We start from the raw sequence: 22,062 nt of genomic DNA, 5'->3' as shown, positions 1-22,062 counted from the left end.
TGCTAAGAAAAGACCAGAACTTAGTGGAAAACTTGATATCCAAGCACAGAAAGCAAGAGAAACATGAAAAGGTAAATATGAAAGAAAGGGAAAAGGAGATAAATCTTATCTTTTTCTTTAAGTCAAACTCTCTTCTATAAGGACTACATTTACATCAAATTATATATATTAATATGTGGGGAAAATTTTTTGTGTAACTCTCAAAAATTGTATACATCATAAGAGTAGTTAGAAGAAACATGCATAGGGAAAGATTGGGGCATTAAGAAGATTTGGGGAAAGTGGGGGCAAAGAAAGAAAAGGGAGGGAGGGAACCGTCGATAACACTAAGATTTACTTCAAGAAATAGGGGGGACTTAATAGAATAATCTTTCCCATATAAAGATACACATGGGAAGGGGAGGGGAAGAACTCTCATATGAGAAGGAGAGGAAGAGAGCGTGAAGTGGAATTACTTAAACCTTACTCTCAGTGAAATCAAATCTGAGAGGGAAGAACATCTAGATCCAGTGGGATCCTGAATTCTATCTTATCCATTAGGGCAAGAAAGAAAGGAAAATTAAGGAGGGGGAGGGGAGAGGGAGTATAAAAAGGGAGGGAAGGAGAGGGGGGAGGGGAAGGGAGCATAAAAAGGGAGAGGCTAGAAAGGGAAGCATCTCAAGGGAGGGAACTAGGGGGACTGACCTAAAGTAAATCACTGGTTCAAAAGGAGATAGCTAAAGAAGAAAGGTCAGAACTAGGGGAAGATATCAAAATGCCAGCAAATCCACAAATGACAATCATAACTTTGAATGTGAATGGGATGAACTCAACCATAAAACATAGACAAATAGCAGATTGGATTAGAACCCAAAACCCTACCATTTGTTGTCTTCAAGAAACACATATGAGGCGGGTTGACACTCACAAGGTTAGAATTAAAGGTTAGAGTAAGACCTTTTGGGCCTCAACTGATAGAAAGAAGGCAGGAGTTGCAATCATGATATCTGACAAAGCCAAAGCAAAAATAGACCTGATCAAAAGGGATAGGGAAGGTAAATATATTCTGTTAAAAAGGAGTATAGACAATGAGGAAATATCACTAATCAACATGTATGCACCAAATGGTATAGCATCCAAATTTTTAATGGAGAAACTAGGAGAATTGAAGGAGGAAATAGACAGTAAAACCATATTAGTGGGAGACTTGAACAAACCACTATCAAATTTAGATAAATCAAACCAAAAAATAAACAAGAAAGAGGTAAAAGAGGTGAATGAAATCTTAGAAAAATTAGAGTTAATAAACATATGGAGAAAAATAAATACACCTTCTTTTCAGCACCACATGGCACATACACAAAAATAGATCATACACTAGGTCACAGAAACATGGCACTCAAATGCAGAAAAGCAGAAATAATAAATGCAGCCTTTTCAGATCACAAGGCAATAAAAATATTGATCAGTAAGGGTACATGGAGACCCAAATCAAAAATTAATTGGAAATTAAATAATATGATACTCCCAAATCGGATAGTTAGAGAAGAAATCATAGAAACAGTTAATAATTTCGTTGAAGAAAATGACAACGGTGAGACATCCTTTCAAACCTTATGGGATGCAGCCAAAGCAGTACTCAGAGGGAAATTCATATCCCTGAGTGCATATATTAACAAATTAGGGAGGACAGAGATCAAGGAATTGGAAATGCAAATCAAAAAACTTAAGAACGAACAAATTAAAAACCCCCAGAAGAAAACCAAACTAGAGATCCTAAAAATTAAGGGAGAAATTAATAAAATCAAAAGTGACAGAACTATTGAGCTAATAAACAAGACTAGAAGCTGGTACTTTGAAAAAACAGACAAAATAGACAAAGTACTGGTCAATCTAATTAAAAAAAGGAAAGAAGAAAGGCAAATTAACAGCATCAAGGATGAAAAGGGGGATCTCACCTCCAATGAAGAGGAAATTAAGGCAATCATTAAAAACTACTTTGCCCAAATATATGGCAATAAATATACCAACCTAGGTGATATGGATGAATATTTACAAAAATATAAATTGCCTAGACTAACAGAAGAAGAAATAGATTTCTTAAATAATCCCATATCAGAAAAAGAAATCCAACAGGCCATCAAAGAACTTCCTAAGAAAAAATCCCCAGGGCCTCATGGATTCACCAGTGAATTCTATCAAACATTCAAAGAACAGCTAACTCCAATACTATACAAACTATTTGACATAATAAGCAAAGAGGGAGTTGTACCAAACTCCTTTTATGACACAAACATGGTACTAATTCCAAAGCCAGGCAGGCCAAAAACAGAGAAAGAAAATTATAGACCAATCTCCCTAATGAATATAGATGCAAAAATCTTAAATAGGATACTAGCAAAAAGACTCCAGCAAGTGATCAGAAGGGTCATCCAGCATGATCAAGTAGGATTTATACCAGGGATGCAGGGCTGGTTCAATATTAGGAAAACTATTCACATAATTGACCACATCAACAAGCAAACCAACAAGAACCACATGATTATCTCAATAGATGCAGAAAAAACCTTTGATAAAATACAACACCCATTCCTACTAAAAACACTAGAAAGCATAGGAATAGAAGGGTCGTTCCTAAAAATAATAAACAGTATATATCTAAAACCATCAACTAATATCATTTGCAATGGGGATAAACTAAATCCATTCCCATTAAGATCAGGAGTGAAATAAGGATGCCCATTATCACCTCTATTATTTGACATTGTATTAGAAACACTAGCAGTAGCAATTAGAGAAGAAAAAGAAATTGAAGGCATTAAAATAGGCAAGGAGGAGACCAAATTATTGCTCTTTACAGATGACATGATGGTCTACTTAAAGAATCCTAGAGATTCAACCAAAAAGCTAATCGAAATAATCAACAACTTTAGCAAAGTTGCAGGATACAAAATAAACCCACATAAGTCATCAGCATTTCTATATAATTCCAACACAGCTCAGCAGCAAGAACTAGAAAGAGAAATCCCATTCAAAATTACCTTAGACAAAATAAAATACTTAGGAATCTATCTCCCGAGACAAACACAGGAACTACAAGAATACAACTACAAAACACTTTCCACACAACTAAAACTAGACTTGAACAATTGGAAGAATATTAACTGCTCATGGGTAGAATGAGCCAATATAATAAAAATGACCATCCTACCCAAACTCATCTATCTATTTAGTGCCATACCCATGGAACTTCCAAAAAATTTTTTTACTGATTTAGAAAAAAACATAACAAAGTTCATTTGGAAGAACAAAAGATCAAGGATATCCAGGGAAATAATGAAAAAAAAAATACAAAGGAAGGGGGCCTTGCAGTCCCAGATCTCAGACTATATTATAAAGCAGGGGTCATCAAAACAATTTGGTACTGGCTAAGAGACAGAAAGGAGGATCAGTGGAATAGACTGGGGGCAAGCGACCTCAGCAAGACAGTATATGACAAACCCAAAGATCCCAGCTTTTGGGACAAAAATCCACTATGTCATAAAAACTGCTGAGAAAATTGGAGGACACTGTGGGAAAGATTAGGATTAGATCAACACCTCACACCCTACACCAAGATAAATTCAAAATGGGTGAATGACTTGAACATAAAGAAGGAAACTATAAGAAAATTAGGCGAACACAGAATAGCATACATGTCAGACCTTTGGGAAGGGAAAGACTAAAAAACCAAGCAGGAATTAGAAAGAGTTACAAAATGCAAAATAAATAATCTGGAATACATCAAATTAAAACGGTTTTGTACAAACAAAACCAATGTAACCAAAATCAGAAGGGTAGCAACAAATTGGGAAACAATCTTCATAAAAACCTCTGACAAAGGTTTAATTACTCAAATTTACAAAGAACTAAATCAATTGTACAAAAAATCAAGCCATTCTCCAATTGATAAATGGGCAAGGGACATGAACCGGCAGTTCTCAGCCAAAGAAATCAAAAGTATTAATAAGCACATGAAAAAGTGCTCTACATCTCTTATAATCAGAGAGATGCAAATCAAAACAACTCTGAGGTATCACCTCACACCTAGCAGATTGGCTAACATGACAGCAAAGGAAAGTAATGAATGCTGGAGGGGATGTGGCAAAGTGGGGACACTAATTCATTGCTGGTGGAGTTGTGAATTGATCCAGCCATTCTGGAGGGCAATTTGGAACTATGCCCAAAGGGTGATAAAAGACTGTCTGCCCTTTGATCCAGCTATAGCACTGCTGGGTTTATACCCCAAAGAGATAATAAGGAAAAAGACTTGTACAAGAATATTCATAGCTGTACTCTTTGTGGTGGCCAAAAATTGGAAAACGAGGGGATGCCCATCAATTGGGGAATGGCTGAACAAATTGTGGTATATGTTGGTGATGGAATACTATTGTGCTAAAAGGAATAATAAAGTAGAGGAATTCCATGGAGACTGGAACAACCTCCAGGAAGTGATGCAGAGCGAAAGCAGAATCAGGAAAACATTGTACACAGAGACTGATACATTGTGGTACAATTGAAGGTGATGGACTTCTCCATTAGTGGCAATGCAATGTCCCTGAACAATCTGCAGGGATCTAAAAAATACTATCCACAAGCAGAGGATAAACTGGGGAGTAAAAACACCGATGAAAAGCAACTGTTTGACTACAGGGGTTGAGGGAATATGACTGAGGAGAGACTCTAAATGAACACTCTAATGGAAATATGAACAACAGGGAAATGGGTTCGAGTCAAGAACACATGTGATAACCAGTGGAATCGTGCGTCGGCTATGGGAGAGGGAAAGGTGGTGGGAGGGGGGGCGGGGAGGAAAAGAAAATGATCTTTGTTTCCAGTGAATAATGTTTGGAAATGACCAAATAAAATAATTTTAAAATAAAAAAAAATAACAATAAGAGCTGGCATTTATATAAAGTGCTTTAAGGTTTACAAAATGCTTTAGAAATATATTATTTCATCCTCATGATTGTGAGAGGTAGGTGATATTATTATCCCCACTTACAGATGAGAAACTGAGGCTTAGACAGGTTAAGTAAGTCACCTGGAGTCACAAGGCTTAAAAATCCCTAAGGGAGTTTTCCTTCCTGATTCATCTATGGAGTGTTAGATTTAAAATAGTTTTTGAGCATTAAATTGTTGTAGATAAGAGAGTGGGAGCCATAAACTGTGATAATTAAAATGTTTGGGAGCAAGGGAAATATATATAACAATTATGACCACTGAAATATGTTTTCTACTGTTTCTTGGGTTTATATAAATATAAGAAGGTCGCCAGGGAATATATTCCCAATTTATGAATATGCCCAAGCCAACTGGGTTTTATAGAGAAATTTAATTTATAATACACTGATTAATCAATAGAAAAAGAGAGAAAGGAAGAAAGGAATAAGAATGAAGGGCCTCAAGCCAATAAGGCCTAGACCTCAGTCCTAAGAGATAAATCAGTCAGTTGGTTTTATCACTCACCCAAGATCTCTCTAGGTAAGGCTTCTCATGCCAACCTCAAGCTCCACCTTCAAGAGAGCCTCCTTTCAAGAAATGTTTCCAGAGAATTCTCCTCCTGACTCCTCCTTAGTTCTCCTTCCACAGCCTCCTTCAAAACCTCTCTAGGAGCTCTCCTGAGTTCTCCTTCCACAGCTTCCTTCAAGACCTCTCCAGGAGCTCTCCCTCCAGGACCTCTCTCCTCTCAGACCTCCTTCAGGGCATCCTCCCTCAGTCCTCAGACCCCGCTATCTTTAAGCAAACAATCTCAGTTCCCTCCCCTCAGTTCTCACATCTACCAATCACTGTCGATGTCTCCCCTGTGCCAATGGTGGCTCTAGCTTAACCCAGATCCGCCCAGAGGTCTCTCCCCTTTGCACATGTCTGTTGAAGGTCATATTCTCAAATAATTAAATCTTGATCTTTGCTGCAGCCCTTCCTAAATCCTGTTACTCTGAGTAGGGTGGAGATTGTAGTTTCCAAGACCTGGTTCTGTCATTCCAAGTATCTCTATTGTATCAATTCTAAAATCAATCATGACTCAAAGAACTTCCTGTTCTATGCTTAAGCATAGGTCAAAGCCCTTTCCATTGTTTAGCAAAAGGTTTCTGTCCTAAAGTAGTCTTAAGTAGGGAGGAGAACGATCCTCCCATGCCAAGGAGTTTCACATTCCAACAGAGTTCTTACTATCAGTAGGAGATTTTTTCAAGTATGAAATTTCCCAATGATGAAATTTCCAACATTCATAAGTCTAAGAAATTTTAAGGTTTACAGGAGCCACCTAGCTATTGAGGATTAGCCTATGGATGAGGAGAAGACTTTTTCTACTGTGAGGTGCACATCTCTGAAATTCTTCACAAAATGCCTAAGTATCTACTTATCAGTGTGGGTAAGATCAGGTGGTCTCTGAAATCCTATAAATAGCAATGCTGCTCTACTTGCCATTTCTTAAAATGGTTCCCTTTGCATATCACACACACACACACACACACACACACACACACACACACACACACACACACACACACACCCCTTTCCACAGCTATGTTCTAGCCATGGATCAGCAATCTTGGAATAACTATGAGGCTACACAAGCTTCTTTGCATTGAGTTCTAGTTCATTTTTTAACTCACACTCTGTACTTATGTATAAATATATTGGGCCAGAGTTTTATTTCTCCCCTTCTTCCTGATTATTGTCTCCTGTATTATTCCCTCTAACTCTCACTATCCTCCCTCTCTATCTTTTTAAATTTAATTTCATTTTATTTTCTAATAGAGATTGTCTTCTTTTCCTCCCACCTCCTCTCCTGCCACCCTAAGCCATATTCCACCTCCACCAAGAGAAAACAAAAAAACCCAAAATCGCCTTTTATAAATACAGAGAGTTAAGCAAAACAAATTCCCACATTGGCTACATATGCATGTCTCAGTCTACATTCTGAATCCATCACGTCTTTATCAAAAGATTGGCAGCAAGTTTCATCATTAGTTCTTTGTGTTGATTCAAGCCCTTGAGTCTTTCAAAGCTACTTGTCTTTAAAATAGTGTTATTACTGCATACTCTTTTTCCTGGTTCTGCACATCTCACTTTACATGGGTTCATATAATCCTCTCAGGTTTCTCTAAAGCCATTCCCATAATCATTTCTTATACTTCACATTCAAATGGGTCTTCTTCCTCTTTCTAGGATCTCTTTGGGGGTACAAACCTCACAACCATTCCATTTCTTTTAAATCCTTACTTCCTGTCCTAGTAACAATTCTTAGACAGAAGGGTGAGGGCTAACAAAGTGAATTAAGTACCTTGCCCAGGGTCACACAGCTAGGAAGTATCTGAGGCCACATTTGAACTCTGGTCCTCCTGACTCTAGGCCTAGTATTCTATCCACTTTGTCACCTAGCTGCCCCATTCCCATCATTTGTCATTGTTTTATACCTTCTACTCTCCAAGATAGCTTTTATCACTTTAATGTGGATGGTTTCCTGTTTGTTCCTCCAGTTAAAATTCTCTTGGTCAAAAGGAACAAATATTGATTACAGCTCCTTGAGTGCAGACTACATCTTTTCTATCTGATATCTTTTCTGGTATAGTCTGGTATACAGAACAAACACCAAATATGCATTTGGTGAATAAACCAAAGAGTCAAAATACTAAGACAGTAGGAATCATATCAGTTTATGGGCCAGGTAATCTCAGCTTCACAGATATTTCAAATATTCTTCCAAAATCAACGCAAAGATGTAAATATGTTTTCTACAGTCTAATGCCTTACTATTTAAGATTTATGTCTATGAATTTGCTTTAAAATAACTTACCTCAATAATTTTTATAATATCCCGAGGACCCACAATTTCAGGATCAAACTTGATATGAGCCTTGCTAGTAGAAAGGGCCACAGAGGCATAAAGAATGCCATTGGTTCTGGTCAACCTGGATTCAATGTTATGAACACATGAAGCACAGGTCATTCCTGTGACCTGCATGGCAGAAAAAATAAAATAGATATTTATAAAGAACTTGTGTGATCGAGGCAAAGGCTTCCCAACCTATAAATCATTACCCAATCATCCATCTCAAGTTTGCTGTCACCATATTCTATCCTACTAACTCTTAAGTTGCCAGTAATCTATCCAGTATATTATAGGATCACTGGACCACATATCTAGAGGTAGAAAGGATGCTGGGATTTATTTAGTCCAATCCTTTTCATTTACAAACAGAAGTCAAGGGTTGGTAAGTCACTCATTCAAGGTCATGATGGTAGTAAGAAACAGAGGCATGATTTGAATTCAAGTCTTCTGACTACAGTTAGCAACCTTTCCCCTGTACCATAATACTCCTGTCCATTCAGGTTGTTAGCTCCCCATGTCAGCACTGTCCACTACTTCTCAAAACTCTTTATGTATATAAATAAAAAGTAGCTCTCTCCCCAAACGTTATGAGTCCTTTGTCTAGGCAACAGAGAGAAGAATGGGGAGGCAGAATAATTAAATTCCAACTTCCAGCTCCGAGTTATTCTCTGCATAATTTATAGAAAGTGTTTTCTCTCTTTGTCTCTGTTTCTTTACTGGCAACTTGGGTATAACAATGCCTGTTCTTCATCTACCTCAGTGAGATACAGTAAGAAGGCATAGACTCAGCCACTGTCCCTGACACTGTCCCTATCCTGGAGAGACTGGGGCAGTGATGGCAAACCTATGGAACAGGTGCCAATGATGGCACTCAGAGGGCTCTCTGTGGGCATATTTGTAACTAGAAAGACAGAGAGACTCAGGAAGAGCTGCTCTTCTCCCCCTCTCCACTGTGCCTGATGATATTTTTTTCCTATCTCTTGCCCCTCTACCCAGCAGCCAATGGGAGAGCACAGGGGGGAATGTGGGTGGCTCACAGGCAGCAGAGATGGAAGGGAGCAGAGCACTTGGGCCACTCCCCTCCCCCTCTCTATGCATGCTGAGGACATTCCTCACTTCACCCACCCCCACCCCCATTCAGTAGCCCAACAGGAGTGCTTCTTCCCTCCCCATGTGGGGTAAGGGGGGGTCATGCCTGGCACATGGTCTCTGAGGGCAGGTGAGCACGGCACTCAATCTGGGGGGTAAGGGCAGGGCCTAGCACTCCATCTCTAAAAGGTTTGCCATCACTCAACTAGGGCATCTTTTAAGGTCGCCTTCAGTGCCACAACTGTGGGATAGGAGGAAGTCATTGCTGTCTCATGCATACAATGAATCATCCATCCAAGTACTAATACTCAGCATTCTCCAACATTTGGTTGTTACCAACAGTTAACCAACAGTCTCCAAGAGTTCATTATTACACATAATAGCTCACATTTTGTGGGGTTTGATAACTAGCTACAAGATTGATCACATTCATCTTCCATAAGATCTCATCTGTATAAAAATCCTGTAAGCCTCATTTAAAAGGATCAGATTGGGTAACAGAGGTAAACACTGGATAACAAAATCACAGAATTGGAGAGTTGGAAGGTACCTCAGCAGTCATCAAGTCCAATACACACATAAATTATTCATATGCTATAATGCAATCTAATATAATGTGGCATCACATACATAAAGATATAAAGGTACACACATAATTTCTAGGCACCGATTTAATCCAAAAATACTTGCTTCAGAATGTATCAAGTCATGATTGTCACATACAGGTGCATGCATGCACATATACACACATATCTGATTAAGGTTGCCCCCAAAATATGGGCAACATAACTTAAATAAAATTTTTTGAACGGAAAAATATCTGTGTGTACACACGCATGCCAGTGTATGGTTAGCTGAATATTTAAAAACAATGCCAAGTATAACTCAGACCCAAGTCAATATAAACCATATTTTGGGTGGCAGAAGAGAGGGAATTCAGGCTCTATCTAGACCAGTACAGCATCCCCATTTATAGATAAGGAATCTGAGTGCTAGAGATGGTAATGATCTGTTCAAGGTCTAGGATGGATTCAAAAGACACTCCAATTGAAAATCCAGACTTGGTGTTATTCACTGATGGTTCTTCTAATGGAATTAGATGTAAAGGAGCTGCAGTTGTCACAGAATTTGAGACACTGTGGTATGGATCATTACCTAGTAACCTTAATGCTCAAGGGGCAGAGTTGGTTGCTTTAAAGCAAGCATGTCTTCTAGCTGATGGTAAAAGTGCAAATATTTATACAGACTCTCGTTATGCATTTTCTGTCATGCTACAGGATAGATCTGGAAACAACGAAGTTTTATTACAGCATCTGGAAAACCAATAGCTCATGTAGAATGATAACTGAGTTGTTGGATGCTATCTGAAAACCTAAATAGCTAGCAGTGATCCATTGTAGAAGTCATACTTATGGCAAAGATTGTCTCTAAAGGAAATCATAGAGCTGACATATCTGCAAAATTTGCTGCTGGTAATGCTCCAGTTTATGTAATGAATTTGTCAACTATTGAATCTGATGGTCTAGAAAAAGCTTATGTAGACTCAGAAATTCAAAAGTGGAAGGAGAAGTTTGGAGCAAGGAAAGAACATGGAATATGGGTTGCAGACACTGGAAAACTGCTGTTACCAAAAGATTTTTATCCCTATTTGTGTTAAGACATCCACACAAAAGTCAAGACTATGGTGGGGAAGATCTGTGCTGAAACTCATCATTTTGGTACTCAAGCTGTAGTTGACTCTGTAAAGAGGCAATGGGTAGCTCCTGGAATAAGTACTGTAGCTAATTAAGACCTCTAGGAGCTGTTCTGTTTGCCAAAAATTCAATCAAGGCGCATTCAGACAGAAAGGTTTAGGTGGTAGACCTTTAGCATATTGTCCATTTGAAAGTCTGCAGATTGATTACATCAGCATGCCAAAAGCTGGAAGATGCAAGTTTAGTCTGGTAATTGTAGACAGATTAACTAAGTGGCCTGAAGCATTTCTATCAAATACAAATACAGCTAGCTTTGTGGTAAAAGTATTGATTAAGGAAATTATTCCTAGATTTGGAGTACCACTTACCACAGACTCTGAGAAGGGATCTCATTTTACCCAGGATATCCTGAAAAGAGTCTATAAGAATCTAGGAATAACACCCAAATATCATGTTCCTTATCACCCACAAAGTGCAGGTCAAGTGTAAATATGGAACTCAAGACTATGGTGGGGAAGATCTGTGCTGAAACTCATCTAAAATGGCCAGATATTCTTCCCATAGCTTTGTTTTACCTATGTACAAGACCAAGATCAGATTTACTTGTATCATCCTGTGAAATGCTCTTTGGATATGCTCCACTACAGGCAAAGACTTGTAAGACAGTCTACACATCTCTCTTAGGTGGAGATTGTCAACTTGCTACTTACTTAAGTGCTTTACAACAATGACTCAAAGAATTACATGATATGGGAGTATTGATCCAAGCTGGTCAATTGGATTATTCTCTCCATAATTTTAAACCAGGAGATATGGTATCTGTTAAAAATTTTGCTAAAATATCAACAACACAAGAGAGTTGGTTAGGTCTTTACACCATTGTTATTATCTCCCATCTTCAGTAAAAGTTTTGGATAGAGATTCATGGTGTCATTGTTCACATATAAAATTAGCACATGGCATAAATAATGAAAATGTACAAATTATTTAACAAGAAGAAATTGAAGAATAATAAATAGTAGAAAGTGAGAATCATCAATCAAATTGAGTCTGCAGTAAGAAAGATCAGTAAGGAGAGGACCATTCCAGTGGAAGAGGACATCTGGATGGAACCTCTTCCAGTGCAGATGAAGAAGAGAATACAGGAAATTAATGGGCCTTGTTAAAAGACTGAAACCTTATAAATTTAAAGACTTTGAGAAATTTGCAATGAAAAGAATCACAAGATTAATGGACTAATGAATTAAAATTTTGGTTAACGTATTATAACACAAAACAACATAACACATATTCACAAACATGCATAAATATATTTACTACCATGGAGTTGGAGAAGAATTATTTAAGCAAGATATGATGAAAAGAGGAGGAAAAATCTGAAGTAGAGATAAGTATATTACATGCAACAGTAGCATAACATTAACATAATAGTAACACTAACACTAGCAAAACAATATAACATAGCAAAAATAACAACATAAAACATAAAGACAAATACATAAACATGATTAGATTACACTGATTCACTATGTGAATGAGTGAAACAATGTATAGTTAGGGTACTAACAATATTATAAGTAGTTATAAATTAGTTACTAACTAAAATTTGGTAGATACTTAATTTAGTATAGAAATATAATTAGACAGGAGAATTTTATTAAGATAGGCTTTAGTTAGATAAATATTAAAATTTAAGATAAATAAGATAAGGTACTGACTTGCATTACAACATACATAACAACATACATTACATAACACAAATAACATATAATATCACATATCAAACAAAATTATAACTATATGTAAATAGTGTGTATAATAGGACTGTAAATTAACTTTATTCTAGCATATTATATGTGTATATATAACATGTATCATATGTGTAAATATGAAGTATGCATATGTATGTATTGTATATGTGTACTATATGTGTATATGTATACTATTTATGTAAATAGATCCCTTATGTATCTATTGTTACATGTAGTTTACAAAAGTGAGTTTAATGTTTTGGTTTAATTTCTGTGTAAAACTTCTGCAATGTTGTACTCATTGTAATTATCAAAAAATTTTCTCTAAGTCTGCTGTTGTGCATTACAATAGTAATAGTACTAATGTTTTGTATTAGTTGATAAGAGTAGTATCTATGAGTTTAATGTTTGCATGGAAGTTGTGTTTATCTTTTGTTTTTGATGTTATTTGCTTGTGCTTTTTTGCATGTTTGAAATTTGTACTTGTTCATTATTTAATCCCTTTTTTTCCTTTTCTTGATGAAATCTCTAGAATAGGATAGTATTAGATAAGTTAAGATAGCTGAATGTAGGTGGTTTGTTATTTTGGGTTGATATTTTAGTTTAGGTAATCTCTCAGTAAGATAGTTTGTGAACAAATGCCAAAATAGTGTTTTCAACACAATTTAGGCTTTGTGCAAAGGGGGGGGGGGTTGTAGCAAAGGAAAATAAAACTTATTCCACTGAGAGGACATATCCATACACTCTGGTAGACAGAGTGAAACTTTGAGAAACCCTCTTTTCCTGGGACAACTGACTCAGCTGAATCCCTGTACCTGAACCACCAAGGACTCTCTGTGTGTGAGAAATCTGGTTTCCTGTTGGACTTAACTTAGGAAACTTAGGTATTTAGATTAGAGTATTTAGATAGTGGATTTAATAACTGGGTTAATTGTCAGATGCTAACCTTTTCCCCTCATTCTCAAAACCTTACCCTTATCTTTAATAAATTCTATATTTATATGTTTATCCCTTTGTATTACTTTCCTTCCCCCTATGCAAATTATACTTCCTTTTAACAAAGGTCACACTGAGGGAGAAAGGACTCAAGCCAAAGCTGTCTAAGTCCTGTGCTCTTTTCACTCTACCACACTGTTTCTCTGCAATGCTGAGACTTACAAGAAAATCCTGTGTACATACTATAGTGACCTGTAGCAAAAATAATAAATAGCAACAATAATAAAGGTAAACTAGTTTTAAAATGCTATATTAAAACACCATAATTCTTATGATATTAGAAAAAATTCTTAAATAAAAAATCCATTTACTTTTAGATTTGGGGGTAGAGCAAACTGGTCAGTTTAGAATTTGCCTACTTTGTAGACTGCCAACAGTATGGGAAAAGGAAATTCTTCTAGGCCTCGTTACTAGGCTGACAAGTGCTATCAGGTGACTTCTATGCCCTAAGCTCCCCAGAAAAAAAAAAAAGGAAGGCTTCACTCCATAAGGCCCAGTCCCTTCCTTCATAAAGAATGCCACTTATTAGAAATTCAAAGACCCACCTATGTCCTTATAACCTTGTCTTTAAACATCTGCTTAATGCTAATGGCAGTGTTCAGATACAGCAAGCAAACAAGAAATTCTTTTAATTGTTATACAGCATTGCTCAGTCTCTTCCTTGGGTTAACTGCTTGACACAACAATCTCCCTATAGACAGATTGTGGGGGAGCAGATTTGGGGCTGGGCTTAGAGTCAGGAGCCCTGGTTTTTAGTCCTCCCCTTCTTAATATTTGTTAGCTGTGTAAAATTGAGCATGTCCCATAACTACTCAGAATCTGTTTTCTTACATGCCAAAAGGGTATAAAAATAATACCTACATTCATATAGCTACATTAATATAGTGCTTTAAGGTTTGAAAAGAGCTTTATAAATATTATTTTAGTTACTGTTATAATTCCAATTTTATAGAAGAAACTGAAGTAGGCAGAGGTTAAGTAACTTTCCCAGGATCACACAAGCAGTAAGTATCTAAGGCTGGATTTGAACTACGGTTTTCCTGACCACCACCTCTGTACTACTATACCACCTCTAATTATAGCTGTACCCCACAAAGTCATTATCAGGGAAAATACTTTGCCAGTTTAAAATGACATACATATGATCCCAGAAGTCTTGGTGAAGTAAATAAGTGAGCCTCAATAGCTCACGACTACCACACTTCTGTTACACTCTGTAGAAATGTTTTAGCATAATCCTCTACTATTCTTTGCAGAAGGGGATGACTGGTGAGAGTGAATAAGTGGGCACCACTCACTCCATGCATTCCCTGGAAACAGCTTCTCATTCTTCTCCAAGTTGTAGTTACAAAGACTGCTAATCTTTGGCTCAGTGTGTACGACCCTCATCCCACAAGGAAACAGAAGAGAGTTTATATATCCTGATTCATCTCCCAGCCAGGGCTTCCCAGCATCTCAAACACTCAGAACAACCTTCCTCCCAGCCAATCAGTGGCATGAAGTCATTCCAACTTACCAAATGTTTCGGCTTTATGAGTATCCCTTCTAACCCTAGTTTACCTCAGGTTATCAATAGCTCCCTAAGCCTGCACCTTCTCAGGGTTCTTGAACTCTTTAATGCTTTAAAAACTTCCTTTTACTCCCCAAATCCTCCTTTCAGTTCCCTGATTTAAACCTCAAGAATCTCCTCCTGAGAGTGATGAGTCTTGACTCTCCACTGTACCACAGAGTGAAAAAGTCACCATTGGTAACTTGGAAAAAAACTGACAGTGGGTCTCCTGAAGCAGAAGTATTTTGGTCAGTGGCCCAAAAGATGTGGTCCTCCAATAAAGAGATGTGTGAGGAAAGTTCTCCCCTTGCCCAACTTCTGGGTAACAGTCAGTGTGTGTCTGCATGAGACTATATGAGTCTGTGAGTTTGTGTCAGCTATGTCACCAAGTATAAGTCACAGGACTGTAGTTTTTCATGCTTCATCCCAGATATAATTCTAAACTTGATCCAAATTGTGAAGATTAAATTTAACTCTCCCTTGATTGTAACAGTGAAGGTATTTAGCTCTTCCCTGATTGTGAAGATTTAAATTGTAACTCATGTCTATTTTTAGATTTTAATCCCCATAAGTGTAAACACCCTACTTAAAAGTTAAGTACAGAGACCTGCCTATTTTTAGATTCGATCACAAAAAGTGCAAACACGGTACTTAAAAAATATGAAAATCTGCCCATTTAGATGTAATCACAAGTGCAAATATCCCACTTAATCATGAAGTGGGAGGTCTGTGACCCAAGTGTACAATAGTGGATAACAAGTCATAATTGACTAACTGCCTTCTGGACAGTCCTAGAGCAGAGCGTCAGCTGTGATTGGTAGACATAAAACTGGGGGAAGTGATGCAAGAGAAAATGCCTTTATAAGAGAGAGTGCTACACAGAGTTGGGGATTTCTTGGAGCGGAGTTCAACTTGGACTTCCACTTCTGCTGGATGTGAATTCTTCATGCTTTCGAGTTGAGGCTGGTGAAAAGGGGCAGAAGGATCTGCTGACTAGACTGACACATAGTGAGTGAAAAAGCTGAGTCCTAACTGCTGGCTTTTCCCTGATGAGACTGGCCTCAGGAAAGACCTATCCTCTTGAGAAACTTCCTGGGTCCTCGGCCTTACAGAGGCTGGCTGAAACTAATTTTCCCTGCTCAGAGGGGCCAGGAGTAAATTACTTAGTGCTCAGGCTAGATATTTTACCTTATCCTCTCTGATTTCTTGCTTCACTTTTTCTATATTTTGTAAATAAATTGTAAATAAAATCTCTTTGGAATTAATTAAATTCCTGGCGACCAAACTCTTAAATAATCAAGTCCAACCCTTAAAAAATTAACTCGCCCCCTTACAGAATGTAAAAGAAGGAATAAAAGCAATGACCCAGAAAGCATTCTCACACTATCTCAAGTGACAGGACTGGGGAAGCTGCTGTGGTGGCCAAGCTCAGACCACCCACACGGCTAGCTAGAATAGGCTTTTCTCTCACTATCTCTCAGCCTTTTCAGATTCAAGTAAATACTAATAAACTTTATGAAAAATAAGGACCAGAGTCCTAAATTTATTTCATAGAAAGGGGATAAATTATCAGAATGTTTTAGGTCTCTTCCATATTTGAGTCTAGTTTTCTCACTCTGGAGAAACTGAGACCATGAGAGAGGAAAAGTGACTTGACAGTGGTCACCCTACCAATCAGTGGCAGAGCCCAAACTAGAATCCAGTTACTTTTTCTTTAACTCTTCTACTTTTCTCTTAGTTTTCTACCCCAATACTCACAGTCAGCTCAATATTGCCATCTGATCCAGTATAATCTTCCATTATGGTAGCTTCAAAGCCCAAGTTTTGGATGAGCTGGGCTATTTCAAGGGGCTGGATGGCATATGGATTATACTTGACTTCTGCTTTTCCAGCCATTAGAGCAACCAGAACTGAAAGTATACCTGAAACCATAAGAACACCATTTCGGGGCTTATACTAAGTAAGGTTTCAAATATCCCCCCCCTTAGATGATGGGATCCCATAACTGGTAGGATATGACCATATATATTGTATATGCCCAAACAGGAAATAAACCTTGCATCTATCAGCCACCATTTTATAAAAAGGATGGGGCTACTTTCTCAGTAGCTTATAAATATGAAAAAAATTACCCTCCATAGTAATAACCTTAAACACTTTCAGTCCACAGCCTGCTTCAGTGAGATTAGCAAGACAATGGGCCAATCACCCCACCTCCTTCCACTTGCCATTACAAAATACCTTGTACAAATCAGGGATTAGTACAACAAAGCTTTTAATGAAGCATCACTAAGTAATATCAATAAAGGATTCACATAGGACACAAAAGTATGGCCTTTTAATAAATTAATTTAGCCTGTGAACAATATATTTTGTTGTTATTGTTTAGTTGTTCCAGGTGTGTCTGACTCTTCATGACCCCCTTTTTGGGGTTTTCTTGGCAAAGATACCAGAGTGGTTTGCTATTTCCTTCTCCAATTCATTTAACAGATGAGGAAACTGAGGCAAATTGGGTTAAGTGACTTGTCCAGAGATACACAGATAACAAGTGTCTGAAACAAGATTTGAACTCGGGAAGATGAGTCTTCCTGAATCCAGATTTGGGGCTCTATCCACTGCACCACCTAGCTACCCCAGATAATAAATAGAAATCCTTCTCAGACCACATTTTAGGTATCACTGCCTTAGGAAACTAGGAAAGTAGAGATTATAGTGATCAAGGGACTGGGAAAAGGTTCTTTTGCCTAAAAAAATGGGGGACTCACAAGAAGATAGGGAGCTAAAAGAAGATGCAGTTGAATGAAGCCACAGGATGAATAAGAACTGAAAGATAAAAAGCTACAAAGCTAAAACTACAATGCTAATCCGGTCCTTCAGAAATGAGGTACTAACTCAAGTAAGAGGGAGAGCTCTGTGCTGGAGATTGTTGGATTTTTAAATTTTTCCATCCCTAATTTACACAAAGCTAGGTAGTATAGTGGATATAATGCCAGGCCTAAAGTCAGGAAAACTCATCTTCATGAATTCAAAATATGGCCTCAGACACTTACTAGTTGTGTGACCCTGCGCAAGTCACTTAACTCTGTTGGTCTCCATTTTCTCACCTGTAAAATGAGCTGGAGAAGGAAATGGCAAACCACTGAAAACCCCAAATAGGGTCACAAAGAGTCAGACCAACTAAAAAACAACTGGAAACTTTTATATCCCAAACAAATGAAATATCAAAGATCAGAAAAGAAAAAAAACCAAGGAACCAATTGTTCAAGAACATTACACAAACTTTTATACTAATCAGAGAAAAAGTTCCTACAAGGATATTTGATAGGTAAACATCAAATGGTGATCCTAAAAGGGAGACATTGCAAGTCCAAATTCAATGATTCTTAAGCTGTTCCAATATACTGCATATGATAAATTTCATGAATTCTGTACTGCAGATAATGGATTTATGTCTCTCACCATCTTCCTTCAAAAGATTTCTTTCTATGTTGGAGACACAGGATGCACAGGTCATGCCTGTTATGCGTAAAAAGCATTTCTCTGAGGTCACTGCCTTAGAGTGAAGTGGACCTCTTGAGGGAAAAGGCTTCGGAGAAAGGCTGAAGATGTTTGTTTTATGATACCCCTCAGCATTGACTTCTTCCTCTTGAAAAGAAACAGAGTCCTTAAGCCCTGTTTGGGCCTTAGAATCCACAGCATAAGAGTTTTCAACATGCTTTTTGGAACTGGTTTCTAGATTTAAAAAAATAAAAAGATAAAGTTCAAATTAGAGTGTCAAATTATTTCTTCCAAAAAATAAAAACAAAAATATGATAACAACATAATCTAAGCCCACTGATAGATTACACTGAGCTCTCTATGTCTTCTCCCTCTTTATCCTCCTGACATATAGAGGGAAATCACAGACCACTACAATGGTTGATAGATGGAGTATTCTGGTTAACTAAATGCTTTGAATAGTGAGTCAACAAGTATTTATGGCCTACTATGTTCCAGGTATTATACTAAACACTAGGGAATAATACAAGGAAAGGTAAAAATAGTCCTTGCTGTTTGGAGGTTCACGGTCTAGGAGAGACAAGATACCATAAATTATGTAGAAACGAGAGATATACAAATTTGAGATATGCTCAGAAGGAAGGCACTAAGATTAATGAAGACTGGAAACATTTCTTGGCAGAAGATGAGATTTTAGCTGAGACTTGAAGGAAGCCAGGGAGGTCAACGAAAGGAGAGTACTAAGTATGGAGAATAGTCAGTGTTGGTTGGCTAAGGCTTGATCAAAAAATTATTTTGTTTCAATCTTTAAATTCTAAAAACAATCTACTTTTCTAACTTTAATATAGTACCATAATTGACCTTTCTTTGATAGAGACTTCACATACTCTAAGGACCACTACCACTAATCTGAGTATCAACAATCTTGTAGGTGATTGTGTGGGATGGGATTCAGTGTGTAATTCTCAGAGTAGTATTTAGCTTGTAGCCCCAATTCTCAAGACCCCTTAGTGTTACTAAGTGTTACTATTCCATAGCCTCCACCCCACCCCATAAAACTTCTAGTTTTCCTGACCTATTTTCAAAAACCTTGAGAAGAGTTTATCTGAGAAGAAAGCCAACTATAAGATAAGCTGAATGAGGGAAAGTACGAGTTTCAAAAGTATCAGTATGGTCCCCAGCCTGGGAATCCCATGATAGTCATGGGTTTTTCTGGATCATGGGGGTCTTTAGCAGTCTTTAGCATGGGGGTCATAATGTTGAAAATCACATGCTCAAGACTATAAATATCACAGTCCTCCCCTTTTGTGGGATTGGACAGAGGGAAAGAGGAGAATCTTGTATCAGGATTGTTATAAAAGTCTGTGATTGCACCTAGAAGAGAGGACATTTTTGCCTCGAGAAAGCCACTTGTGTGGGCAGAATCTCTTTTCCTTCCCTTCCCTTCTCCCTTTTCTGCACCCCCTCCTTCCCAGCTGTCTGCTGTTTTCTCCAAATAAAGCAGCTTTTCTCTGATAGCATCTCATCAAGTCTCCTGTCTGCTCATTATAGAGTTTTCTGGGACATGAGCCTTCCCAGAATTCTACTCTACACAGAGGGGATCTCAGTCTGGGATTCTAGAACAATATAAGAGCCTCAGTTTACCCATCTGGACAAAATTGAATCCTTCTGTATATTTCTAAAAAACCGGTGAGCAAGAGAGCAGATAAGGACTGATAGATGCAAGAGAAAAGATTCAAGCCAACATCCATGGAGACTGTTTGGGTGAGTATCAGGGAGAGTGGGAAGGTGCATCCCACTTTCTTTAAGTGTGTGTGTAACATTAAGAAAAACAGATAATTTAGAGAGATAGACAAGCCAGGGAATTTCTAATTGGAAAGTTTGAGATGAAAGTGGAATGACAAGGTTAGGTGGGATAAGGAAATAAAGTTGTGCTTCCAAAAGGGGAAAATCCTTCAGCTTCGAATATCAGGTAGAAAGATTCAGCAAGTATGATTAGGTAATCTGAGTTGGAGATCTTGTTAGAGGTCTGTGTATGGTCATGCTGAAGGGAAGTTTTCAGGGTGGGAAACAGAAGTAGTCCGCAGTTTCCTGTAAAGATACAAGACAGCTTAAAGCTGCACCTGAGCTGGTTAGTGAGGCTGTGATCCAGAAAGGAGTATTGATCTGAGCTGAGATACCAGCAGATGGAGATCAATAACTGGATCTGAATTAATCAGCAAGGTAGGAGGTGCCATAGAGGTAAGCTTTGTATAGACAACGGGCCTCTTCACTCTGGGGTGCTTGGGAAGAGGTATAAGTAATGAGCAAATAGAGGTAGGTAGGGAGCTAGACAACTAAAAAGTAAAAACTTTTCATTTGGCCAAAGTTAAACTGTGCCTGAAAAGAAAACAAGATTAGACATTTCAAGACTGAAACAAGGTACAGAAAGCATCAGCCCAGAGGAAGAAGTCCACACAGGTGAGAAGTGAACACAACTCTAGAGATAGTCCTTTAGGGACTAAATTGAAAGCTTGGAAAAACTCCCCTTGATATAAACACTTTGACCCAGGAACATTCATTGAATTTTGCTGTTTTCAGTGGGCAAGTCTAGAGATTGACCCAGACCCAGACCTTATGGCCAAAATTTGGATTCAATGATTATACGGCTTGTGAGAACCTAAACAAGACTGTTAACAAGAGAAAATTTAAAAATGATAAGGAGATAGCATACACTGCATTATGGCAGCCAGATGCATAAACTTGGTGATGATAGAAAGGAAGGAAACAGAGCATTAACTGTAACTGTTACTATAGTTGAGAAGGAAAAGGAATCACAGGAAGAGATAGAAAGTCAGTCAAGCCATTATTCAAACAGTGACCAGAATTTTACTTGAGCACCTTGTGCTGAAATATGAATTTTTGGACCTTTTAAACTTTAAGACTATCTGAGTGAAAAAGGAACTTTGCCCTCTACTTTTAATAAAGAACAAAGCCAAAGATCTGTTCAACATTTCTCCTTTTCTACTTTTTAAGCTGGCCACCAAGGTGAGGTAAAAGGGGAGTTTAGAACAAGAGAAGGGAGATTTTGGTCCTATGGTTTAATTGGATTTTTACTTAGGATTAATTTTAAGGTTGATATATATGATTTTGGAAAATCACAAATGATTCTGAAATGTACTTTGTGGAATTGTGTGAAATAACTGTAAAGTGATTCAGTATTGAAAATTATTTATCAGTTGTATAAGATTTCCAGATAAGATTGATTCTGAACTTAATGATGAGAGAACTGTTAGTTCTCACTGAGATTTGAAATGAACAATGTTTAGAGATTGAATGTTTGGATATATCTAAAATGTTTGTAAAACAGAATTTGAGAATGTGATGGATGTTTAGTGAATATAAGGGTTCAATAAAATGAGTATAAAAGTATATAATTTAGTACCAGCTTAGAAGAAGATGTGATATAATATAAAGAAGATTTTGTATGATCTAAATTTTAGATAGACAAATGAAAAAGTGAAATTGTTACTTTAATATATGTAAGAATTAAGCAACAAGTGAAAATGTAATGAACATTGGAGAAGGAGTTTGAAATTTGGAAATGTGGAATGAAACATGTAATAAGAGTTTGGAATAGTGCAAAAAGAT

General features: G+C 37.5%; 1 protein-coding gene across 4 annotated transcripts in view; it reads right to left on the bottom strand.

The window, feature by feature from the left end:
* Positions 1-22,062, bottom strand: part of ATP7B (ATPase copper transporting beta) — a 143,239-nt gene that overhangs the window by 48,857 nt on the left and 72,320 nt on the right. For all 4 annotated transcript variants that reach the window (XM_007495392.3, XM_056794809.1, XM_056794808.1 and 1 more), the window contains 3 exons: positions 18,394-18,666; positions 16,693-16,856; positions 7,820-7,981 (listed from right to left, as the gene is read on the bottom strand). In XM_007495392.3, coding sequence (XP_007495454.2) covers positions 7,820-7,981; positions 16,693-16,856; positions 18,394-18,666 — 599 coding nt within the window. The remainder of the gene's footprint in view (positions 1-7,819; positions 7,982-16,692; positions 16,857-18,393; positions 18,667-22,062) is intronic.

The sequence above is a fragment of the Monodelphis domestica genome, chromosome 4 (genome assembly GCF_027887165.1).
Source record: "Monodelphis domestica isolate mMonDom1 chromosome 4, mMonDom1.pri, whole genome shotgun sequence".
NCBI classification, from domain to species: domain Eukaryota; kingdom Metazoa; phylum Chordata; class Mammalia; order Didelphimorphia; family Didelphidae; genus Monodelphis; species Monodelphis domestica.
The sequence above is the reverse complement of the archived record's forward strand: the minus strand, read 5'-3'. Positions and strand labels throughout refer to the sequence as shown.